At 38.4% G+C, this 27,111-nt stretch overlaps 1 protein-coding gene across 7 annotated transcripts in view; it reads right to left on the bottom strand.

Annotated features, from left to right (window-relative positions):
• Positions 1-27,111, bottom strand: part of MACROD2 (mono-ADP ribosylhydrolase 2) — an 845,784-nt gene that overhangs the window by 255,107 nt on the left and 563,566 nt on the right. For all 7 annotated transcript variants that reach the window (XM_085577219.1, XM_077781852.2, XM_021527839.4 and 4 more), the window contains one exon: positions 24,735-24,765. In XM_085577219.1, coding sequence (XP_085433345.1) covers positions 24,735-24,765 — 31 coding nt within the window. The remainder of the gene's footprint in view (positions 1-24,734; positions 24,766-27,111) is intronic.

Below are 27,111 nucleotides of genomic sequence, written 5' to 3'. Positions count from 1 at the left end.
TCAGGCAATTCTGGCTAAAGGCTCAATTTCACAAAAGATAAAACAGGTAAAGTAATGAGTGACACTGGGCCATGTTACTGCAGTGAGTGCTCCTCCAGCATACTGAAAAGGATGAGGGCACAAAAAATCACACATTGGCCATGAGGTACAGGGCTTCACTGTGTTTATTTGCCTGCAGAAAATGAGAGAGTTGGCAGGTTGTATGTCATGGGCAGGTGTGTGGCAAAGTGCACCTGCCCACAGACACAGGTATCTAACTTGGACTGAGCTTTTTACATCCTCCACTGCCACAGTGAACACCTTGGCAACCTACCCAGCTATACCAAAAAACAGTGCAGGTTGTGTCTGCTTCCTGAAGAGCTGCTTCAGCAAGTGACAATGTTATTGCCACCATCTGCATTTTGCAGTGCCAACTGATGACATCTCACCATCCATTACCAGGATCTCAGCTCCTCAAGTACAGCAAAACCCTGGATATGAGCAGCCACTCCTCTGGTGCCCCTCTGAGTTCAGAAGCCATTCTTAACAGCACAACTTTCATCATCACAGCTGATGGCACAGTGGGTGCAAGCCTTCAGAGTCAGTAGGAACCATCACATAAAGTACACCTCATCTGAACTCCACTGCTTTTGGTATGTCTTTGCACAGATACTACCCACAGTGACAGCCCAGGAAAGCTTTCAGAGGTCTTCAAACTTACAAGAATCTGCAACTCTTTCCAGGGCTTTACCAACTTATTCCTGGAAATTGTAACCCTGACCAGTGAAAGAGCTGGCAAAGCAAGCTGTAGGCTGTGACAGTCCTTGCAGTTATCATGGCCATAATTTTCCTGCAAAGGCATGATAAGATATGGCAGAATTATTTGGATATGAAATAAATGTGCTGTTTTGAGGAAAAGAGTGTGGAAGATAACTAAGGTAGTAAGTAGAGATGCTCACTGATATTCCCATTACATTTTGTATTTCTTCCCTGGAATGCAACTGGTAAGAACATAAATTTTCCTGTTTCATCAAAGTACACAAAATATGCAATGAATTCCCTGTTGTTAGACACCCTTGTGTAAATGCTCAGTCTTTTGTGCTTGAGGGATTCAGTGGAGAACCATTTACTAATTATGAATGTCTGCCATTCTGCTTAATTTATCTGTGCAGTATCCAAAAAACATATACCAGTGGTCCATAGAATCATAGACTATTCTGAGTTGAAACATACCCACAAGGATCACAGAGTCCAACTCTGGCTCTGTACAATACTCTTCAAAGCATAACAGAGCACCAAGGATTTTGAGACACAAAACTAACAGAAATCTATTTCAGGGACTGCCAAACTTTGTGGAATGCTGGTAGCTTTATCTGCCTATTTTACTAGGTTTGATCCAATCTTACAAAAAAACGTCTAACTTACAAATCAGGTAATGCCACCTCCCCATGAAAAGCCCATTAACAAAACACGGGTATTAAGTAATCAAACTTTAATATGATCTGAGGATTAAGATAAGAGATTATAACAGGAAGGCTATAATACTAACAAGCAAATGTCAATCCAGAAAAATCACTTCAGTAGCTGTAGCAATAAGTGTTATAATTTGTCAGTTCAACTGAGATGCCCAACTAAGTCAGCTTCTCCTGGTAAAAAAAGGTCTGTATCCTTTTCTGCTAGCACAGCCTAAGTGCTAGTCAGGTTTTTATTCATTTAAAATGTTCTCTCTCTATGGATTCTAAAAGGCTCGTCACAGGCTTAATATTCTTATTTGCCAGTTTTAATGGTTTAATTTTGAAGCAAATCATGAAAAGAACCAAATGCACATCAACACAAATAATCATTATGTATTTTCATATTTTTTCTCAGAAAAATATCTACGCTGGCATATTTGTGCATATATCAAGATGTAACAGTTTGCAGACTGTTCCTGTGTGCTAAAATCAACCCTGAGTCCCACGGCTTAATCAACAAGACTGTTAAAATGGAAAAACTTCCAGGTTTTAAATGTATAGATTTGTCAGTATGTTTACAGATATATAAATTATGGACTCCAAATAGCAGCTTGTCACATTTTTAAACTGGGGGACTGCACTGAAGGCCATCTCTGCAGTCAGTATGACAGGGTATCTCCACCGTGCATCAAGTACTTGCTATGTGGGAACCATCAGCACCAGATGGCATGGAATACAAAGATGCTTTAAAGGAAACAAGTGGGAAAGAAGAGGAAAAAAGGTACTAAGAATTTATTCCATACATGTTCTGAAACCTGATATTATTGTTGGTACTGTAAATACCTTCTGAATCACAACCAACACCTAAATAACTACGCTTCATTATGGCCATGTGGGTTAAGGCCAGCTATTGACAGCACAGATGATGCTGCTTAGGACAATAAAAGAGAATAAACGAGATGCACAGCCCAGCATGCCTGAGGTAGGGTTAACTCAATACATCCACTTGTCCTTCAGCTGTGAAATAAACAGAATAAGCTTGCAACTGATCCCATATAATCATCTTGTCAGAGATGTATTTTAAAAATGAATTCACTCATGAATTCACGTTGATTCCCATTAGCATGGTAAATCCATTCTTTTTGGAAAGAGTTTATAGTATTCTACCAAAAAGCTTATTTTGTTGCTATTCTCAAGATTTTTGCTGTTTTTCACTCACTCTTCTTTTTCTTTTTTTTTTTAATTACCATTGTCACATAGTTATTGGACAAACATGCTAAGTTCCTACCTTCATCATTTGTGTGGACTCTTATAACCTGGAAAGAAAGTACCCACATTTGGATCAGCTGTTTTGAAGACTAAACTGAAGAGCCATGAATCTTCTGCTAAATAACCTACCTTACCTTACTGAACTCATTCAGCCAGAGAAAACCTTATTTGCTGTCCACTCAAAAGCTAACTCTAAGAAAGTGGAATTAAGTACTGTGAAAAGCCAGTAACCTTTCTGTTACCCCAGGAAACAAAGCTGCACCAATTCACTGTATCCTTCACAGACTGTGCTACAGTAATTAATTATCATTCATGAGAAACAAAGAAGGGGAAATAAGAAATTTTCAAAATGCGTAAACAAAACATTATTCTGGAGAAATCATTATATGCTTCTCAATTAATCCCAAGAAAGGTACAAACCTTTACATTTTCCTTGAGTGAAAAAATTCAGCAGCAACATAAAACTACATATATTTCCTGAAGAATCATTTCCACTTGCATTCAACTGACATGACAGATGCAGCTGGTGGAAGGTGGTTAATAAAGAAACTCACAAGAACTTTTCTGCTCTGATACAGCAACACAAAGCTGGTAGAGAGTTGAAATAAGGGAGAGGCTTTCTTCATCCATAAAAGTACACTGGGTAAGACAGGGATCCCTTCTTAAGTCAGTCAGGGTCAATGCTGGCACCAGGATGTGGGAATTCAGGGCTTCCTTCTGGCTGCCCTGGCAGGTCTGGGACCCTGGCAGGGGTCAGGAACCCCCCTGGACAGAGCCCCCAGAGACACTGGCTGTGATCTCTGTCCATGGAAAAGAGTTTTCAATCTTACAGGATGAATTACCAGCTCTGAGTGTTTGATATAAGTAATAATTAAGTGTGGCATGGGTGCAAAAGTAAAATTTTAGGATTCTAGATGAGGGGTCCAAAGGGGACAAGATGGAGGAAATTGGGTGTGTCTTGTCCTTTTTCTCCTTCTTCACACCCTCCATGTCTCACTGTGGTGTTGGCATTTTTCTGTTGGTTCAGGCTGGGGACACACTGTCCAACGTAGGTGACAGATATTGGCACGTTCTTGTAAATCCAGCCCAGGGAGTTTCTGGTATTTAATGTTTGTAACATCCCACTGAGGGCAGAGCCCCACACGCTGCCCTGCAGGACAGAGCTGGGCAGGGCAGCAGAACATGTGAGAGATAAACAGAATAAACAACCTTGGAACCAGCACAGACCAATTATGGCTTCTGCTTTGGCAGCGGGGCTGACAGACAGAGACTTTCTACAATCTCAGAATCATCAATAGCACAGATTCAGACACCAGGGAACGTGATGAAACTCACACAAGTCAGCAAAATCAAGACAAGTTGGAGGTCAAGATCCATGGACTCTCTTGGTAACGGGGCTTGCTCAGCCCTGGCTTGTCAGAAGAGGTGCCTACTGTGTGCTGGCTGATAGGGGCCCCTTGTCTGCTCAGCACATCAACTCACCTGCAGCTCAGGTGGTTTTTTTTGTATATCTGGGCTCAGCTTAGGGCTGCAGCTGAAAGAAGCTGGTTGCCAAAAGGTGGCTACAATGCAAGATAAACTAGGTCATAGCTGTTTTCTCTGAAATACAGAATACCACACCATGCTTCACTTCACGCTCTGCCATGTTGATAGCATTGGAAAAATACCTGCCATATAAAATTAAAAGTGTCAGCTGAACAGAGACATACACTGTAACCATGGAGGTCGTGTGAGCAGAGGCTTGCACCAGTAAGTCTAAAGATTCCACTGAAGAAAAACTAGATTGCAAGTTCACTGCGCTGTTTGATATTTATTAGCATTGGAGGGGGGAAGAAATTTTAGTGAAAATGCATTTACACTTGGACTACTGAGGAGGAACAGTGTTCCCCTACGAGCACCTTGCTGCAAGAAGTATCATAATGCTGTTCTGAAGGAGAGCTGCATGTGTGTAAGAATTTCACTTTTCTGCAGTAGTAGTAGAATTTTTTTATTAGAAATCTAGGTTTTGGTTTCGCTTTTCCTGCATTTGCAATGAAGTATGCTTGCAGGGGATACATCATGGAAAAATGGATTTTGTAGCAGACTTGTGAAAAAAAAAAAAAAATAGCAAGCAATACTTGGAGACTCTGGGAAGCAAAACTGCTTTGTAGCTGTGCTGTTTACTGTGCTGTGTGATGGAGCTTTTCTGTCTGTCAAGGAATTTCTAATTCCCAAGCAGAAAATTAGGCTTCAAGATGAGCACAGTAGGGGAAGATCAGACAGACACCAGCACAACACTGAAAGCAAAAAGATCTCAGTGCTCTGGCCATTAGCATTCTCCTATGGAAGGAGAAAGCATAGACAATGCAAATGCAAGTGGAAGATATACTCACGCAGGTAGTTTTGCAATTATAAAATCTACCTATGAGAGTGTATATGCAATGTCTGTGTAATGTACACAGCTGTTTAAACACATGTATGCAGCTGTTCCTGAGCTCAAGCACATCATTCTCCTTTAAATACACTTCATGGCATAACCAGAATTGCTATTCCAGAAACAAATGCTGTACAAAGAAATGTTAATTGATAGAGATCTCAAAGTGTACATGAGCTTCCTAATGCAGAGTATTAAATCTTTTATTTTGCCATATATAACAAGCAAGTTGGGGTTTAGGGTGGCAACATAATACAGCCAAAGTAATTTGAAACGAAGTGTAAAGCACTAGTCAGCTGTGAAATCTCCCATCATACACTGAATTGTACAGCAATGGAATATTGGCTTCAGTGTAGTTACAGTTGCAACATGGTTAAATATTTATTCTACACACTGATTTAAATAAAAATGCCCTATTGTTTTCAAGTGCAGCAAAGGTGCAAGGAGTCAATCCTACCTTCCTAACATGTCTTGATAATGCCAGAGGAGATAAAACCCAACCAACCAACCCCCATGCACCCACACACTCTGAATTCCACTTGAAACTGTTACTTGCTTTTCAAATGTGTGGTCCAGGGCATTGGACCTCCTTAACCTCCACTGACACTATCCCAAGCCCTCCTTGACACACCCTGTCTCTAAGCACCAAGGCATGACCTTGTTTCAATAGTTGGAATAAAGTACCAATTCTGTACCTTGCCCAGCACTGTTCCTCATGGCATTTTGCTATTGATTGCAAGCTCAAATTGAAGGCTTATTTGAAGCAGAGATATTCTTGATGTGCCACTCCTTACTGAGTTTTGGATGTCTACTAATATACCTGCCACTGCAGGTTGGACAGGGGGAGAAGGGGTAGGAATTGCCACGAGAGGCTCTCTGTTCTTGCTGACAGATCTTTGTGCAGACAGCAGGAGCCAGGAAAATGCACTGAGGAGCAGCAGATTGAGGGGGAGGAAGAGGAGGAGAGGGAGGGAGCATGGAACCTCCTGCTGCAAGATGGAGACTCAGATTCTGGGAAGAAGGGCTGAATGTGAGAGAAAATATCAGGGCTACTGGTTTTGCTGGAGCTCTCAGTACTTTGCCTCAAATAGGCAGCACACCATGGCAGGAGTTACAGGAACTAGGGGAAACACATGTATGTAATGGACATAAGCCACTACAGCAAAATGAAGGAAAACAGCAGCATAGAAAGTCTGAGAAACTTCAGAGTAATAAAACATGCACAGGCAATAGTGAAAAAAATACAAAATCACATAAAGAACACAGACAGCATTGCCAGCCCAGCTCTAGCCCTTAAGTCACTTCCACCACGTTCAATTGCTCTAGCAGATGCAACACTAAGACCTAGCTGGATTATCTAAAACCAGCAGATATTTGGGGAAGGCCATCCACGTACAAGAACAAACAAGACTATCTCACATTATTTCTAGTGAAGCACTGCTCTTATCTCCTCTCCAAGGGAAATCAAAGATTTCCTAAGAGCACATAATCAGCTGAAGCAATATATACTTACTCCTTGTGAAAGGAAAAAAAGAAAAAAAAGGAAATAAAGATGTTCTTTTATCTTTTTTCCCAAAAGACATATGAGAAAGAAAGTTATAGGGCAGGTTGGGTGAAAAAGCAAGACACTATGTCTGGCACATTTAATCTACTTAGTTTAGTCTTTTTAATAAATACATTATTGATTCTTGGTTTGTCTTTATGATTCACATTGTGGATTTTTTTTCAATTCTTGCCTCAGACTGCAGTAAACCATACTAAAGGGTCACACCAGCAGCTACTGTATTCAGGAAATCTGCAACAATTCAAAACTGAAATATTTCCATCCAATCTGGATTTCAAAAATGCCAGTATACTTGGGAGGAATGCGAGGAGGTGCATTCTAAATTTGATGCTTAATGGCTTGTTCTTCACTGTACAGAAAAGCAATTCTTGGTACTTGAACACATTACTACATGTACACTGATAAAACAAGTGCTTGTGCAGGTTGTTGAACTTGATGCACTCGAGATAGTGCATCATGGCACTAGCTCAACAATTTTATGCATTAATTTTTTAAGAGAAAAACTTTTTAAGAGAAAAAAAATTTTTCCCCTTGCCCAGATGCTGCTGCATTCCTGTAGTAGTTTTTTGCCTGGCAAGAGGTACGCTCCACATATCCTTCTTTTTGTCCTGCAAGGGTCACAATGTGCCTTATTTCATTTTATGCTCCTGTATCTATCAGCAACCAGCCAATCTACACTATTTATCTTCATTTCAGGATGTACTGCAGCAATAAGTTTTTCAACAAAAACTACATGGAATCCACTACCACTTCTTCAACCTTCCTCCCAATGCAGCACTGAAAAACCTTTCTGCATGTTCTGAGATTACAGCAATTTACCAATGCTGTAAATTTAAATTTACAATTTACAGCAATTCAACAGATGAAAAGTGGTTAGAAGACTGTTAAAGTTTAGAATAATGGGAAAAAATGGATTAAAGCAAGAGTAAGGAAAAACTGAAATTTAAAACTCTGATTTCAGCAAACCTCCCTGGTTACAACAATGCATTACACACTTCTGATGCTCTTAGCAAGATCTCAAATGCTAAAGGATGTAAAAAACCATAAATGGGTAAAACATAAAAATAACCTTATCTCATGGAACACCCTCACCAGAACACTTTTGACTAACAATCCCCCCAATAAGCAGTTGTGATTTAAGTCCAATACTGGTAGCTGATCAACAAAATAATCCAGACCTCATCAGATAATTCAGTGTTTCAAAAGATCACAGTATTAATTGTTAAACAAGTTTTTGTTACAAATACCATTTCTCCTAACATCTCTGATTTGCATTTCACTCACAATTATGCTTTTATTGAATCTTGCATTCTTCAATCAAAAAGGAAATTAAATAACCAGTTAATGGCACATGCAATTCCAGAAACTCTAATACAATTTAGTCTTGATATGAACTTTAGGTCTTATTGAACTTGTTTTAAGTTGCATTTTCAACATGTATTCTGGTAAGTTGCCAGTGTATGGTTGGAGTTTTTAAAATTTATTTTAAAATCATTATATCAGGAAACATGGGCTGCTTTAGGAGGGAACGGGATTTCCTAGCATTAAGAAAGGTGTAACAAACGTCAAAAATTCTGGTTAGACCAACAGCAGTAAATCCAGCCTTAAAGTGAAATTATTCAATTTTGTGAGATGCCACTCTTCAGGGGGAAACATAAAGTCCAAACACACATGTTTATCAAGTAATTTTGAACAATATTCAAACTGAGAAAGGGGAGAAAGCAATAACAGAGCAAATGACAATTACTGTAGTCAGAAAGAATGTCCAGATTTGAAACAAAGGAACCAGTGCTACGGTTGGTCAGATAAAGCTGCAAAGGATTTGGAAGACTGAGAAATCTCTTTTGTCCAACAATGCAGTACAAATAAGAACCTGATCTGGACAATTTAAATGTAAATTTCTTACTACCTGTCAGACAAGTGAGATTTAAAGACCTCCCCTTAAAAACCCAGGCATCTCCAAACCTAGTCTTAAAGTGAAAATTGACCTCCCACCTCAATTTCCTTGTAAATGTGGCCATGTGGCTCCAAAGGGGTTGTTTGTTCTCACACTTTAATAAATTTAGATGATGTGTATGGTTGGCATGAGATGACCCACACTACACCCAGGAAAACCACCTTTTCAAGGCAGGTCCATGCCAAAAACACAACTAATCGTCTTGGAAACATGACATCCCAGGCATCAGATTAGCAGAAAGGATATGGAAAAGCCTTGAATGCTTTGCATGGAGGAACCCTCTTGATTGTTAAACACTGAGGCAAATGATGGAAAATATTAGATTTTTAATTGGGGGATACATAAAAAGAAGTTGTCAATTCAAAAAAGCTTGTTACATCACCAAAATAATGTTAGATTTAGAATCAAGCTTAGGGAGCAGTTTAGTCAATGTGATTTCCACTATTTTTATCAAAGCATCCTCACTACATACACAATTACACTCAAGATAGTTCACTTTATCATGACCGCTGCACATCTGCAGATTGTGAAAAACACCTGTGCAATATTGAGTTGGGTTGGGATTATTTCAGTGAATTATTGGTATGCAGACACTAGCCTCCACAGCTCAGTCTTCCTCACATCTCTGGGAACAGAAATCAGTTTAAAGCAACCCCAAAAGTGCACAAAGGATGGGAAGTTGTATGTATGTATGAATGCATGGGTCAAAATCTAGAAGGGGAATAACAGTACCTGGGAGTGAGGGGGAAAAAAGAAATTAGAAACAGTTCTGCAAACTTCTCTTGCCCATGGTGGGAGAATATTTGGGAGTGATGTTGAGCCTGGAAAAGCTGGTGTTCAGGCAAGACCTTTATATCTCACTAGGTAAATCTATTTTAAGTGATAATACAGTAAATTAATTTTCCCCAAATTAGGACTGTTTTGCCCATTATAGTACTTTGCAAGTCATCTCCCTGTCTTCATCTTGGCATGCCTATTTCTTCATCTTGTCTTTCCCCCTGTCCTGCTGAGGAGGAAGAGTATTGTAAATGCAGGTGAACCTGGTGGGAAGAAATGCTGATGTCTGACTCCAGTTCAGAAGGCTGAATGATTTCTTCATTATAACTATGCTAAAATACATTAATATACTATTTAAAGGAGATACTAAAACTACATACCTACCTTCTAACTGCCATATCTAACTAACTCACAAGTCATGACCCTCTCTCCAGTCCAGCCCCAGGTGGATTGGATTGGCTATCAGGCTCAATCACCCCAGGTAAACAATTCTCCAAACACATTCCACATGGGAATACAAGGAGCAGAAATAGAAATTGTTTTCTCTGTCTTCTCTCTGTGTTCCTCTATGAATAATTCCTGAGAGAGAGAAGAATGTGCCTGCCACAGAAGAGAATTAAGCAAGTGGCTGGGTGGGCATCTGTCAGCCAACATCAAGCCATCACACAACCACAGATTCCTCTGCCATAAAACATTTTACGTGTTCTACTCTTTTTTCTTCACCAAAACACAGAGTTTGAAAGCCTGCAAAAAGAAATCCTAATCACATGCAGAAAAACCATAAGAAAGGAAGGGGATGGAAAACTAAGGCATGAAAGTACTTGTACTGGTGAGATCAACATAAGGTACTTGGGGTCACACACACCAATTGTAGTTAGACATTTCCAGTTAGATTCACAAAAATAAGAGACTGTCATCCTACGAAAACCATGGTTGTTATTTAGAGATCAGTTGCTAAAGAAAAGACCTCCACAGAAAATCGGGAAAACTCAACAGTTCTGATGAGTCAAATCCAATGAGATAATACCTATTTTTATGTGTATTATACATATTTATAGATGAACTTCACAAAATAATCTCATGCTCAGTTTGGAGCTGATAAAAGTAAAACATGATAAACTTACAGTAACTACCAGGAGAAGAAAAAGAATAACATATTCAAAGTTTGTGGTGTTATGCAACTGAAAGTCTGAATATTATTATTTAAAATTATTACAAAAAAGCAGGGCACAGTTTCTATATAAACCATTTATGAATAAGTAAAAATAAGTTTTACTAGCACTGTAACGAGTACTAATCAAGTTATGTTGAAACCACTGTATAAGCAGAAGTCTTAACTTAAAAGTATTCTGGGAACACAGAAATAAAGTGGTGGGCATCCAAATGAAAGAAGGATCTCTAAAATTCAGAAAGATTAAGGAAGAAGGATTTGTATTCCTTAGAAAATAGGAGATTACAATTAAACCTCTGTGAAACAAAATAATTTGAAGAAACCAGAAGACTAATTGCTGCAGGTTATCTGAGTTCATGCAAACACCAAAAGTCAAATTAAGACATCCCCTCTCCAGTAAGAATTTGGAAAAAAATCCTCTAAACAGATGGAAAGAGCGGGAAGAAGGAAAAAATATCAGCAATCAGTCATACTTTTATAAACAGTTTAAAAACTGCTTAGAACACATTTGAAAGAATTTGTGTGCAGTAACAGAGTCAAGGGAGGACACAATGAGTGTGTGAGCTTCTGGGTCATTTCCCGCGCTAAACTTTTATCATCAATTTTGTTCCTTATGATTTCCCATCAGATTCCACATCTACCTTTCTCATATGCTGCATGGGATAATACCACGAGAAACACACCAAAAAGAACTGATGCTTTGAAAGGATTGAAGTCCTTTTGAAAATCCAGTAAACAAATAAAAAGCCCACAAACCAGTTGGAACGAAGCAAGTTCAGAGTGTGGAAAAACACTACCTTCTAAATCCAGCTCTAAGAAATGAAGGTGCAACTATCGCAGCCTTGTTCCCCCAGGAGTTACTCCATGCTCAGATCTGCTGGCTGAAACATTTGGGTGGATATCCTTTGCTTTGGGCCAAACCAGTGGGTTGGGTTGGATTCAACAGCTTCAGTGCAGGTGGTTTTTCACCCAGCCACACTTTTTGGGATTGGAATGGTTTGGCTAGGAGGTGGACTGACAGACCTGAGGAGGCCATGAGTTACTGCTTGGGGCAGCTGTGGGCTGAGCATTCTCACAGCAGCTGGAATTGGGGTACAAATAGTACTTCAATAGGACTTTCTGGCTGTTTGATGGTGGTGGTTTTGGTGGTTTTTGATAAAACAAAGTGTCTTTTAAATAACTGCATCTAATGTGTGCTAATGTGATGATACTGTCTTAAGCATTGAACATTATAGACAGATAATTCAGGATTGGACTGAAGCCCATGATTATCTGCTAGCATTTACTGTGTGGATATTCAGATTTATCACGAAGAAAGAGTTTCATCATCAGTCCTGACATTTTTGGGGAAGAGAGCAGCCTTACAATTTAGAGATCTGTAGACATTAATGTATTTACTAGGCAGTGACAAAAACAAGCAATAAATACAGAGTAACCTAAATAGCACAGATCATGCATTACAAGTTACAAAATTAAGGCTACACATGAAATTCAGACAGAACCATTTTGTTTAGTAAGTAGAAAATCAGTGAAATATGTTGACAGTAAGTCATAAAAACAAATAATAAAAATAAGTAGATTAAAAAAAACTGTGGAGGTAAGGGAAAATTTAAGATATCAAGAATGATAAAATGTGGAGCCAAGGCTGAAATTTATTCAGTACAAATATCAAGGTGACCTCTTCTTAGCAGAAAGCTTTGATACCATGAAACTTCAATAATTTGTGAAAATTGGTCTATCAAGCAAACATAACTTGTTATCAAATCCAATTTTTTAAAAGTAGAAAATTTCTTGAAATCATGTGTGATTTAAAATGAATATATTTTTATGAACTTTAAGCCTATGTTTTATTGGCATTAGTGCTGATGGAGAAATGTTTCTATTTATTCCTCTTCAGAAAATGCTCAGCTTAGTTAAGGTCAGCATAAATGCCATGTAATCAACATGGAAAACTCAAAAGAAGGTCAACAACTAGGAAAGAGAGTCTTGAAAACATGGAACAAGTGAAAGGATTTGGAAGCTAATTCTTTACCCTCAAATGCCTCAAATTCCAGAGCCAGAACACCACTGACTGCCCTTAGCAAGACCCTTTTGAATATGCTGACATTACTAAAGAAATTCAAGGTGAGAATAGTCATATATTCCCACATCACTTGTGTACAATTTTGGAAAATATCAACTAAAAATATTTGTGGGGAGTTACACTCAAATTTGTCAGTTGTACATTCTCTAACTCTTGGCCACCAATCAGGGTAACTACAGTCACTGCTTCTGTTTACTTATAGTCAATAAAACATTGACAACTACACCATGCTACACAGCTGAGACAGGTGTAGGATTCCATAACATGGAATCTTTGCTAGAAATGTCATAGAAGCATTGCTAATATGCATTCTCATTACCTGAATCATAGCTAGCTGATTTGATTAAATGGGAGCTTTGAATCTCACTTTTTTTTTGGGGAGGGAATGTCTTACTGTACATCAGTGATTCATTGCTTTACTGAAAACTAGTAAACTGTAGCTTATAATGTTGATAGCAAAGTACAACACAAGATTTCTAGGGCACTGACTGGAATGGCCAACATATAAATAGCATCACTTGTTTCTTCTATATTGTTTCTAGTACTGTGAAAAATCTATCAGGTTTCCTTCCTTTCTCATTTTGTAAACTAGGCAAAAAGGGGAAAAAACATAATCTCTTAATTGAGCAGTACCACTTAGCAATAGAATTTTCTTTACTCTCATTCCTAAAGATGGGAAAAAACCACCCTGAAAACCAAACCAAACTGAGAAGGCTACAACCAACCTGCAAATGCAACTCAAAACATCATTGGACATGTTCCTAATGGCACTAGGCTAAAAAATAATGTTCCGGCCTCCTAACAGTCAGCTGTAGCGTGTTTACTGCTACAACAAAAAGAATAGTTAAAAACCTATCAGTGGCAGAATGTTTAGCACCTATTACAGACACAAGTGTAACTACCTAATGGTAATTAAGGGCATAAGAGAATGACTAATGTTCTGAATCCATAAAACTGGAAGCTATTATGATTGCACTGTCTGCAGCTCACAGCCTACACTGGGCAATTTACAGTGATAAGCATTCTGCATAAAACTGATACTCCGTTTTTCCAACCCTGGATAATGAGCTGGTACATAAAGCTGAAACTACACACCACACACTGGTCACCACTTGAACAGTCGATTTACTCTCGTCCTAAGGATGCACCTGTTTTTCTTAACCTTAAGTTCTAGATATTCCTATGCTATATTTTTCTCATCAAAATGCCAAACACTTAATGCAGCGTCTTTTGTGGTTTATAAATACATTTTTGTTCATCAAAACTGAGAAACAAGAAAAATGATAAAGGAAATACAATACTGGCTGGCTGGTAGCTAGAACAATGTGCTGACATTTATATCAGCTCTTATATAGTTCAGGGGTTTCTGAACTAGGCCTTCCCCATGCAAAATTGGCATACAATTATTCACACTGAATAGCACATTCCTCAATGAGTGACCTGGAAATGCCACTCCATTGGACTAAGCAACCCAAAATTTGGTTTGTAAGAGAAACAAGTCACAATGTATAATGAACTGTTATATTTTCTATATGGGACACTCCCTGAAAATGAAGGTTTAATGTTCGTATTCCAGAGAGAAATGAAACAGAAGAGGGCAAAAATTCTTCCACCACCACAGCATCACATGCAAGAAATTATTACGCTTTACATTATACCATATTTCTATTAGAGGGCTCTTTCAAACATCACATAGAGAAGGGGGGGCACTGATATGCTGCATTGTCCAAAACTAAATTGGAAAATGACAGATACAGATTATCATCTAGTAATTTATAGGAAAGAAGTACTTTCATTGTCTTATATATAAGTAATATACTGAAGGGAATAAAAGAGATATACAAATAGTTTACAAATCAGATTTTAATGATCTTTTCAAGGGGCTAGATACTCTTTCAAGAAGTAAGTTAGTCTTCCCTGCCCAAATCAAATATTTTTAAAAAGGTACAATACTTTGGACTAGATTTCTCCTCTGCTGAGCTCAATGCAGTTATTCAAAGTGAATAGGGACAATTACAAAAAAACACATCTATTCCTCTTGATGCAATGGAATATTTCAAACCTAGTGCAAATCACCATAGCTTTTCTGAAACCAATGTACTCCAACATTAACTTGCTCTGTTTCCATTTTAATTACCAGATGAAAACCTAAAATCATAGCCAAAGATAGAAAAAAAGTACATTAGTAAGTAAAGAACATTATTGTGAGTACTACTATGAGTAGGCCAGTTAAAGGAGTCCCATATTCCTGATGTAACTCTAGAAGCCACACATCTGCTGCACAATTCCAAAAAATAGATAAGAACGACGAGGAAAGTTAAGCAAACATCTACCGAAAGTTCCAAAGTTCTCTACACTGCCGTTAAAGTAAATAATTTTCTTTAGGCTGCCATTGTTTTCCTTTCCATCTGGAACCAGCTTACCTCCTGTTCCCTGGGAGAAAATGAGAGTCTGTGTGAAGCTATAACCACTCAGACCTGCCAGCATTATTAACAGAATCATGGAATGGCTTGGGTTGGAAGGGACCCGTATATAATCTAAACTTCAACCCTGAATTTTTGCTGTTTTTTACAGTAGCCATAACACATCCTGCCAAACCAAGGAGTCATTTTGTTCCCCATGGGATCAGACACAAAATCACTCCACAAACACAATTTTGGTTGTTCTCTCTTCAAGGCAGGAACTTGTAAGCCACTGTGACTTTTCCTCCTGAGGACTTATCCAGGAGCTCGGTGTCCCACATCGGTGATGGATGAGGTGTTGGGATGCTCTCAATAACCTTTATCACACCCGCCAAGCCCTCTGACTGCGAGTGAACAGTTTGTTTATGGGCGGTGCTGGTGACAGGCACAACCAGTCCCCTCGTTCAGTCAAATGGGTGAATTGAAGGATTAGTCTGTCATGCCAGCACAGGGCCTCATTTTTCTTCTGTGCTACGTGGGTCACCCCCTTCCCACAGCCTGCATTTGATCATGATTAATTTGTCAAGGCTGGCTATAGCATGGAAATGAAGAAATGGATTGCCAATTACAGTTATCTTCTCGCAGAATACCCCTTGAACCAGCCCTTTTCTGCAGTACTGACAGCTCAGAAATAAACCAAAAGCAGCTCTATTGAGCAGAAGCCTGACCCAAAGTGTATTTTAAAGCATAAGGTGACTTCCCCCTGTCCAAACCTGCTCTACAGTGCAAATGTGTGACTTCTATGCTGCCTGCCTGAGTTTTGGTGAGTACCCAAAAAAAGCCCACTCACATTTGTTTTTGCAGTCACCTTGTTAATATGTACTGAATTTCTGGCTTAACACTCTTCAACAAGAAGGTGCACATTTGTTTCTGTGAACCTCACCCTGAATAAACCTGAAGGGGAATTTAATGTGTGTACAATTACTGCCAAGTAAACAAACTTAGCAATGATTCTGCTCTGCACAGAAGCTCTGGAAAGGATTCGAACTTTCTCCCCAACATTACTCATAGAAAGGTAAATTCTGACTCTTGCTGCATTTCCTCTGCCATAAGGCTTATGTGTTCTTACTAGCTGTGTAATATTTCATCGATACAAGAAACTAACTTAAACTGAATAATCAGATTCTGATAGATAAATTAAACAGAAAACAATTCCACAACAACCTCATATTTTATTAATAATTCTTCATATGGAACTTGAGAAATAACACTGCAGCCCTGGCAATGCATGCATGCCATTTGTTTAATTCACTGATGCAATCACCAGCAAGTTACTTAAGTTGCATAAATTCAAAGTATGTGTATAAATCCAACTTTTTTATTACCTCAAAAATTGCCAGTTAAAAAGAAAATCCCTTTTTCAACAAAAAAAAAAAAAAAAAAAAAAAAAAAATCAGAGCACTGTAATAGATGTTTCCTTCCACTGTAATTCACGGTACTTTACACTATTTTCTGGTGCATCACACCTTGAGACAGAAGACAGGTGAATGTTTTGCCAACATGTGCAGTACACAATAACTTTAAATACATTCCCAAGACAAAAAGGCACAACTAACTCTCTTCCAGGCCCAAGGTGGCCTTCCATTAACCCAGCTGCCAACACGATCTGCGGTGTGCAGAGCTGCAGAATACATCTTATAAACAGGATTTTGGCTTAGAAACAGGATTAGTCATTCACTACACAGAATCATTCAGCTCTGCTATTCTGCCTCAGTGGCAGTTGCCCTTTCCAGTGATATATGGCAGCATCACAATTTAACAAAGATTCAGGAAAAAGGACAACACAGTGAATGACTCTCAGAGATGCCTTTAGCTTGACTTTCAGGTACTTTGATGAGACTCAAAATAGCAGTCTATTCTGTTGATCCTTTCTTTCATTTCAGGAGAAAGATATTTACCCTTGCAGCAATACATTTTTACCTTTCACAAGCCACCTAAAAGTCTCCATATTCTCACACACTCTTCTTCCAAACTTATTGGAGTGACCAAAGTTAAGAACAAGAGATGACTTTGGTCATGTAAATTTATATATATGGCAACTTTCTGTGTTTGTACTGGAGTAATATTAAGGGTCTCCAACACTGATAGAGCCATTACAATAGATATTGCATAAATAAACAGTAAGAGATAATGTCTGCTATGGAGAATAAAAAGTAGGACAAAATAAGGCCCAGCATCACAATATTCTGCGGCCAGACCACAGATAGACCCTTTGCACTAAAAACTAAGGAATTAATGGGAAACAGAAGCTGTTTTCCTGAACCATTTACTATCTAATGCAGTCACAGAAGTTCAAAAATATACCAAAGGTCAATACCTTTGTGGTAAAACTATTTGATATACATGACACCACAAATATTACTCCTACTCAACTTTGGCGTGTCAGGGCTTTTAAAAGCTCTTCAAGGACACCCAAAGACTTGTACTACTTTTCTGTCCTCACAGAATGAGTTTTAAGCTGTGAGTGGGACTCAGCTAAATACTCTCAGAGTCACAGGATATCTCAGGATGAAGGGAACCACAAGGATTATGGAGCCAGATTCTCTGCTCCTCACAGGACTACCGAAAATTAAATCATGGAACTAAGGCATCATGCTCATCAAGTTTCATGGCAGCTTCCTTCTGTTTATGTTTGTAAACTCCAGGTAAAGCAATTGCATGCTATTAAAAGGAATAGAAATCTTGCCCTTGGTGAGCTTTTTCTAGCTGCCAAGTATACAGAACATGTGGCATAACTAAGATTACATGCAAGACTAGTTATGCCAGAGTGCACAGGTAAATGAAATCACTGCTAAGTGCTAAAATGTGGGAAGGCATGAAAAATATATCATTATAATGACTATGTTTTCACACTACATCTAATGAGGAATATGGTTAAAAGACACCCAAAACAACACAGTAGAATTCACTAATGGATTGGGCTCCAAGTTAAGTTTTAGAGACATGCTCTTTCCTGGGGCAAGGGGCAAGATTACATCAAAGAAAAAATTTGGATAGCAATAATTGGGCCTTTTACCAAGAAATTTTTTATACTTCATGTATCAACTCAAAGCAATGTCTCTAGGATGAGGTCTACATAGCTTTATTTTCTTACTTCAATTAATTTCTCAACAAATTAGCTTCAAAGAGCTTTAGCTTTTCCGGAGTGTAAAGGCACAGAACAAACACATCAGATTATCATGTTGACATCAGCCAAGAAAATTTAGAAAAGGAAATTAAGTGATTCTGTTGGTATACAACAATATAGAGTTTTAACTTTCATCATGGTAATTGAGACATTCCTAGCTCTTTGAATAGAAAACCACAAATATGAAAGCAAATAATATATCTGACCAGCTGAAGCCCTGTTTATCATTTCTGGAATATGCTTTTCGGATACCAGAGAACTTTTCCAATTTATGTATGATTTACAGGATAGTTACCTGACAAAAAAAAGTAATAACACAAAAAGTGAAAGGAAAAATGGAAAAGTGCCCAAAGCTCAACAAGTTTTTGATGAATTTGGAGATGTTCCTGGCTTTTCCTCAGCAGTCTGGAGATAGCTATAGAGCTCACTGCAAAAGCAACTTGAGCCAGGCTAGTAGCTTCAACATGGAAAACACTATAAGAGCAAAAGAGCACACAATTGTTTCTTGCAGAGTAGAACCCAGGCAGTGAGGCTAAAGAGAATGGGTAGCTGCAAGATTGAAAGGCACAATAATATACTAATATATATTTAATATAAATATGGCTGAAATATAATTTTAAGTGGAAGAAGTAACTACATAGACTTTTATTTCTTCTTAAAGAGAACATGGAAAAGACTACAAGAGATGCCATGAGGCAATTATTTAGTCAACAGTCTAAGCTTTCAAAGGGAAATTTTTAAGGATAGTCACTAAATGCCATTTTCATGAAGGACGGGATTTGTCCTCTAGTGTTCAGGGGAAATGCTGCAAATTGGACCAGTCAGCAAGTCCTTCAGAATAGATAAAATTCTAGATAGTCAAACTCCATTATCCATAAAAAGCTAATTTCCACAGAAAAAGAGAGCTTATTAAGTCTCTCATCTGGAATCAAGTTAGAGCTTCTCCTTGATAAATACATCACATGAATGTTAATTTTAGACTGCTGAGAGCTCATCAATTTACACTTCCTTATAATAATTTTTTAGTATTTAAATTATGGGAAGACACCAATTAGTATCATGGACACCACACTATCTGAAATAAGAACACTGTTAAATAATGCATGCAACAAATTTTTATACAAGTAGTAATTAGAATTCTAGGATTACTTGAATATTATAATAGTAATTTGATAGCTGTTACCATTACTTTTAATAATAATCTATTTAACTGGTGATCAGACCCAAAAGAAGTGTCAAAGAATGAGTTCTCATATATCTTCATTTTTGAAAACATATTGCATTATGCCAATTAACGAGCAAATAACAAAATGCAATTAACTCTCAATGAGTTACAAAAAAGGTCTCTTAAAACAACACAGTGTCAAAAAAGTTGATGTGGCCTAAGCTGAGGGATGAGGAGCTGCTGATCAAGTTTAAAAATCAGCTTAGTTACAAAAATCTTCTTAATAGGAACTTTTCTTATGTGACCTACCGGATCGGGATCTTTTATCACGAAGGATCTATATGATAATATTCATTTTCCTGGATAACTTCAACTGACATCACAATATCCAAATTCTGATGATCACACAAGCATCAGGCCTTTTTAATGGTAACAGGAACTCAAAGCACCAGACTGGAGATAAATACAAAACCACTTCATAGTTACTTATTACACATTGGTGTCTAGTGGCACTGAAAAATTTACAGCTAGCTCCTTCCTTGGAAAGATGACTGTGCAACCCTTACTAGAATTGCTCATTAAAGAAACATCTATTCCAGAAATGAAATGCCAACAGAAAAATGAGGAAAAAAAAACAGATGAGGAAGATGGAAATAGATGGCTTCAACCTTTAACCCTGTGTCAGGAATTTATTCTGCCTTTGAAAACATTTGGTTTAGTCTTCTGACTCAGATTTTACAAGGGCTTTTATAAGCCTCAGTAGAACACCTGTTGGTTAATCCCTTGTTATAACCTACCTTGGCTCACCTCATGGGGAGAAGAGCTGATGGATATGCTCCCAGGATGAATCACTTTTTGGACTCTTAGCAGGATGGATTTGGGCTCAATACACTGGTGCCACAAGCTGGCACAAGACCAAAGGACCTCTTCCCCTTCCCCAGATCTAAAGCAGACCAGAGGATCTGTGCTCCCTCCCTGCATCCTCCCTTAAGAACAGATTATATGCTTTTGTTTCCTATACACACAGCCATTTTACTCCAGGTTTTTCTTTTCAGACTTCCCTTTAGCAACACATAGCAAAAAACAAAAAACAAACAAACAAACAAAAAAAAAAACAACCAAAAAAACAAACAAACAAAAAAGTGTAATGTTTTGCCATGACCAGGCCAAAAGCTACAAGTAAGCTTCAGTAGCCTGATTCTACAGCAGCAAGATTTACTCCAACATAATAACAATGTTTAAAATGTGGTGAAACTGTGCATTTCCACCACCTAAATCACACAGACATTCTGCAGTTTTGTGGCATTTGGTCTTTTTCTCTCCATGTTTTTAAAATTAATGCAAGTATAAGTTCATAAGAAAATTAAGAGCTGCCTTTATATTTATTCTCAGAAAGGATAGAGGAAATAATTTTCATGAAATCAAGCTAAGGTAAATCATACAGCTACAGTGATGTAGAGACAGAAATACACACCAATTGGAATTAGGAGTTTTATCTTTCTCCCTCCACTTTATTTCTTCTTTTTTCCTCTCTCCCTTAAGTTTAAAATAATATTTAAATACTAGTTTTTGTTGCCAACATAAGTATCTCAGAACAAAGCCCAACCCTGTATTACTGTAAAGTAACAGTAAGGAGGTAACACATAGGTATGCATAGACCATAACATCTTCAATTCCTTCCATATGTAGCCAATCCCACAATTATCCCTCAAAATATTTGTGACAAATATGAAAAATCCTGTCTCCTTACATCTATCTGCAGAGCCTTGTTTTAACTTTGTGGCTTGGAAGGTTTGTAGAACCACATCCAACATCCTTGTTCACTTTGCAGGCTGCAAACACCACAATTTGTGGAGAGCTTCTTAATGAGGTGCTCTTCCAGAAAATCTACTCAAGAAAGTGGCACTTCCCTCCCAATCCTCTCTTCTGGAGGTACCTCAGACATAATGAGACAGTAATTAAGGGGAAACTGGACATGTAAATAGTGATCCACTAGTATAACATGAAAATCCAACACACTGCAGCCTAAAATAGCACTGTGTACCTTCTGAACTATATATTTGTCTAGAGATTTTTTTCATCCCTTTTTATAACTTGTTTCCAAACAGATAGTAAAATTGCTTTAAAAAGAAAAAAGAGGGGGTAAAAAAGCAAGAAATCCCTAAAAATCTAACTGCTCTGGCTTATGTTTGTATGTTACTAAACAGCTGCTAAGGATGTGTGGAGCTTGATACTCCAATACCTCCCTAATGCCATGGGAGGGATGTAAATCCTTAGTCCTCCTCCCAAAACAGTTTTATTTTGGAAACTTCATGCTCTTGGTATAAACGAAAGCATTTATTGCAATGGAAGACAGTAACCCAGGGATTCAGGGAGATATAAACCTTCACAACCTTTGCTTTCTTAGACTGATTAGCAGTTCTTAAGCCTATTAAAGGTGGCAGGGATCTCTTAGGAAAATATATTAGGGATTTGGGATCTTGTAGGGAATTTTTTTTTTTCCCAGAGTGCCTGTGGGCAAACTCTCACTTGTCTTTTAGTCCTTACAAATATTTAGCATTGGTTGTTTCCTATGTAATTCTTCCAAGATGGAATCCCTAAGCTGAAACATCCACAGCGTGATGGGTGGAGATGGAGCATTAGGAAAGTGTTTGGGAAGGAGGGCAGACTTTTCCTCGATCCAACACTCTTTCTATGGAAAGCAATCTGCCCTTTGCCAAGACCTCAGAAAAAGCCTTGCTTGCTTGTTTCTTCCCAGCTTCCTTTTTATGGGAGAAAAAGAGTGCTCTGCAGTGATGAAAACAAGAATGGACTGCTCCCCACAGAAGTGTGAACACTCTGTCCTAATGACAAGAGTGCAGGTGAGCAAGCTACACATCCACAGGAGTCTGGAGCAAAACTCAGTCCAGATTCTCAAACTGAATATACTCACCCAACCTCTAGCAAATTTCTGTACTTTAATTTTTGGAAGAAATTTCATCCTCAGACAGGGGTTTCTCAAGGGAAAGAATTTGTTTGCATGGATCTAAGATGAAATAGCAAATGTGTTCCTTGTGTACTGCATAATTGGGACAATCCAATGTTATGTGCACAGCACAGATCCTCTAATCAACTTGGCCACCAGGAATGAGGCTGATCCCCTTTTTCATCTAGACTCTGCCTTTATCTAAAGGAATATGCGTGGATAAAGGGGAAAACCCCAACCAAACCAAAAAGATTAAAGCATAGTTTTGTGGGGCTTGTGTGTACTTTACATTGCAAACATGTCACCACCCAGAGTATAATTTTAGCAATGGAACTGCTATCAAACATTCCTGAAAATACTGACACCTGAAGCCAGATGCAGGGCTGCCTGTTTAATTATTACTCTCAGGCAGTGCATCTGAAAGTCTGGAAAGAAGGGAAGTACTTCTTTAATTGAGGAATAAAAAACATTTATTAAAATGTAAACAGTAAAATCAAGTAGAGGTTGTATTCTCTCCCAAAAAAAAACCCCAAAAAGCAGCCTCAAAAAACCAGAGCATTTTAGCATAAACTCATCTTAATCTATTTCCAACAGGGAAAACAGCAAACAATTACAGAAAAAGCATCTGCTGCAGTGTATAATGTTTCAGCAATGCCACAGCCACCTTCAAGAAAAGCATTGAAAATTTCACATAAACTCATGATTCCTATCAGAGATACTTTCCAACTTTCTCTGCTGGCTTTAGGGAACCATATTTCTCACTTGCTGAGACTTTTCTATTAACTAGGCCAATTCTAAAATAAAGTCAACTACTATTCTTTGTACCTCCCACTTACTGGTAATTTCCATATACTTACACCATATCTTGCTTGATTTTCTAAAATAAATGTATCAAACAAAAACAAATGTAAACAAAAATAAGTATATGAAACAAAAATGTATCTATGTAAAAGATCAAGATTTAAGCCAATGAATCAAGGACTAAAAAGTAAAGTTTGCCTCCAAGTTCAAAAGGGGGACTAAAACTGAGAAATGAGGCGAAGCTTTATCTGAAACCAGATTTTTATTCAGCCAATTCCAGTGCTCGTGGAAATGGCATCTGCAAGTTCTGCAACAATGGAAATGCAGTTCAAATAGAAGAGAATACAGCACCCAAACTGAACTAGATTTTACCTTCTAAAGCCTATTTCAGATTTACAATCATAAAAAAAAAAATTAGTAAAAGGTCCTTAAAATAGGAGGGAAAAGCCTGAATATTTCTCCCCTCCTGAATATGAATTATCTAATTAGTCAAAGCTCAAATTATCTTATCTAACAATTACTATATGTTATGACTAATGTCATACTACATCATTACATGATAATGACTTTTTTTCTTTAATTTATTTCTGCTTAGCATAAAATCATCAAACAGTTTGGGTTGGAAGGGACCTTAAAGATCATCTGGTTCCAGTCCCCTTTGGGACACGTCCCACTAGATCAAGTTGCTTAAAGTTCCATCCTACCTGGCCTGCAACTGTTCAAGGCATGGAGCACCCTCATATTTCTTTAAATCATCCTTATTTTAAAAACTTTAAATTGCATAAGTAATCAAACCTACAATCATATATTGGATTGAAATGAAAAAAAAAAAATCAGCATAGGTTATTGTTTGAGGAAAAAAAACACCCCTTTGTAGTTTGTATGTTTTCTCAAATGTCTCAATTTTTAAAAGATACTGAACTTGTTTTTTCCTCCATCAAATATCATGCTCACTTGTTTCACAATGCCAGCCAAAAGCCAGTTAACTCTTGGTGATGGATTACCTTATGATTACAACAAAGCAAGAGACTTATAATAACCATTTCCTTCCAGATCCTTCAGGCCATGTAAATTTGCATGTAAATTAATAAACTAAACTGGTGGAAGCAAAACTCAAGGGAACTAAAATAATTTCCTGTTCCTCCAGCAAGCTGGCTTGGCTTTTTTTATTTCTTTTGGCCGGTCTTGGACATCATGGCATCTTTCTTTCCCTCTGGATGGAAAATTTTTCCAGACCCTTATTTTCCCCTTGTTGAAAGAACAGCAGCGTGTTTAAGAGTTACTGCAGAAGTGCAATCACAGTTTCAGGGTTTGGCTCACAGGCTCTCAGGGTTATGCTAAGGGCTGCACAAGAGTATCCCACTTCCCAGCACACCAGCATCCAGTCACAGCCAAAGGCTTTGAGTCTCTGTTATTTAACATGGTATAAATATATTGGTGAGACAAAACGACTGACGAGACATCTGATATGAAATACCAATCCTGTTTGAAACACCAAGGATAGGGAAAAATGAGTAAGAATAAGTGACATCAAAGGTGTGTCTTACCATAAATTCCGGTTGAAATACAGGGAAAGGCCTGTAAAACACATGAAAGGAAAAGAAAAGATCAGTGGGATTTCTGTTTACCATACTTTTTATCAAAACCATGAGTGTTTTTAAATGCCTGTTTTTCAACACCCAGAGATAATATGTTACAGCATTCATGGTTACAGCAGTCAAATCACAGGCATTCTCATGCCATTATATGAAACATATTCCATATGTTTTCCTTGCTGCCACATTAATAAAAATAAAACTGCATTCTTTTTCACATCTTGAGCTGCAAGCAACATTTGAATACAGACTCATTCTTAAAACTGCCTTTTGAGTTAAAATTTAATGCTATGAGCTAAAAATGAACACCATAAGCTACTACAGTAGCAACACACAAAGTCATATCATCTGGGTAGAGTTAGACAATGTTTCTTCATCAGTAAAATAAGCTTGGCCAGCTTAGACTATGTTACGCCTCTTTGCCATGCCCTCATTCACTATAACCTCATTTTTAGGGTCAGTTTTTTTGGATGTGGTTTATGGTGTGACCCAACACAGCTGTACTGCTACAAGCCAAAGGTTTGCAAACTGGTGCAGGGGGAGGAACTGGAAGATGCTGGTGAAAAGAAATAATACATTTTTGGGGCAGCTTGGACACCAAAGAATATACATCATGCAATAAGAAATATTACAGACACTGTGCCAGGAAGAACAATAATTTGCATTCCTGCTAGCTGGATGTGTTGTCTTGAGATTTGCATTTCTATGAGCCAGAGTCAGTTTTCCACCAGGAAAAAACAAAGTTGACGTTTCACGAGAGAGGCAATTTTCTTCATGTTCAGCTGATACATGATATCTCCTTTGCCTCCCACCTCTGGACTGACAGCAGACACAGCTCAAAGGTATGAGAGCACCTGGGACCAAAGTCTCAAATATCCACCCTGAGGCTCCCTCCAGATCCCCCAACAATGAGTCATCATACAAAAGAAATAAATTCTTCTTTACTTAATCACACAGGAAAACATTATTCAAAGCGAATGCTTGCTTTACATTTAACCAGGGAATTAATTAGGGAATGGTGATTAAGAAAGGAGAGGTCTAATGGAAAGAATACATCCTCCCCTCGCCTCCCCTCTGAAAATACTTAACTAAAATAAAGTGAAGGAGAATTATAGTCTCATTCCTTCTCATAGCCACTACAACTTACATCCTGGAAAGTACTTAGCTTTGTAGTTTGTACCCAATAAATCACAAGAATCAGCTCTTTAAAGAAATGAAGAATAGAGTAGAAAATAGAAAAAACAACCACCACATGGTTATAGAGCTCAGGCTGAAGTGGCAACAGATACTTCAACAATCAGAGAAGCATTTTGTTCAGTTTAGGAAAAGATCTTAAAATTCACCACTGTTGCAGTTTCCACATGTTAAGAGATAATTGCTCCAAACAAGTGCTTTGTTTTCTATTCTTTGCAGATTTTCAATAACAGCATGAGACTTAGACACTCATTTGCCTCAGAACAGGAGTAACAGAGTATTTGTGATTCTTTCTCTTACTGGCCCCACAACCAGGTAAGGGGAAATAGTCCTGCAGCACCTCCAAAACTCCATCAATCCCGTGGCTCCTTGGGCAACACCCCACACGGTGTCTATGGGACACAGCTCCACTACTGACTTGAGATCCCCACGTGTGTGACAAAGCCACCCACCTCGGGGACCTCGGGCTGCAGTGGCTCTGCAGCCTCTGGCAGCAAACAGCAGCAGCTCCCAAAGGGCATCTGGCTGACACGGCTCTGAGCAAGATCACACACCCTTAAGGGTCTAAAAGACCTCTGAGATCACCAAATCCAACCCTTACATGAACCTACTTAAAGCCATGAAAGGGACCTTGAAGGGGTCTGCAAGACTGGCTGCTGCACTGTGGGACCAGCTCAGCACACCCTGCCAACATCTGGCACCACAGCTGTGTACTGGGGTGCTAGACCCAAGCAGCTGAGGGCTCCAGGGAACAAGTTTCCTTCTCATCTTTGCTCAGAGAGAGAAGATGAGAACTGCATTTTCAGCAGTTCAAACTTGTTCATCTCCATTCACAGAATAACGTGCTCTGAGGCTGCTCAGCAAGCTCTGGCTGGAAATTTGTGTGTTCTCTGTGTTTCTGAGCACTTTAAAAATTATTGTGTAGGCACAATCATTACCTCGCTTTCAGATTCTGTCATGCAGCTGAAACAGATCTGGAATGGAGGTACAAGACTATAAAATCCCATCAAGTTCCTTTGGAATATGGGTTTGTGCCATAACTCAGATGAGCTCTGCCCTCTCCCTCATTCAGAGATGATCACAGCACATAACCAGCAGATGTAATTCCGTAAAATGTGACAGTGCTTTTATTCAT

The sequence above is a fragment of the Lonchura striata genome, chromosome 3 (assembly GCF_050655825.1).
Source record: "Lonchura striata isolate lonStrDom1 chromosome 3, ASM5065582v1, whole genome shotgun sequence".
Lineage (NCBI taxonomy): Eukaryota > Metazoa > Chordata > Aves > Passeriformes > Estrildidae > Lonchura > Lonchura striata.
Note: the sequence above shows the minus strand (reverse complement) of the source record. Positions and strands in the feature narration are given on the sequence as shown.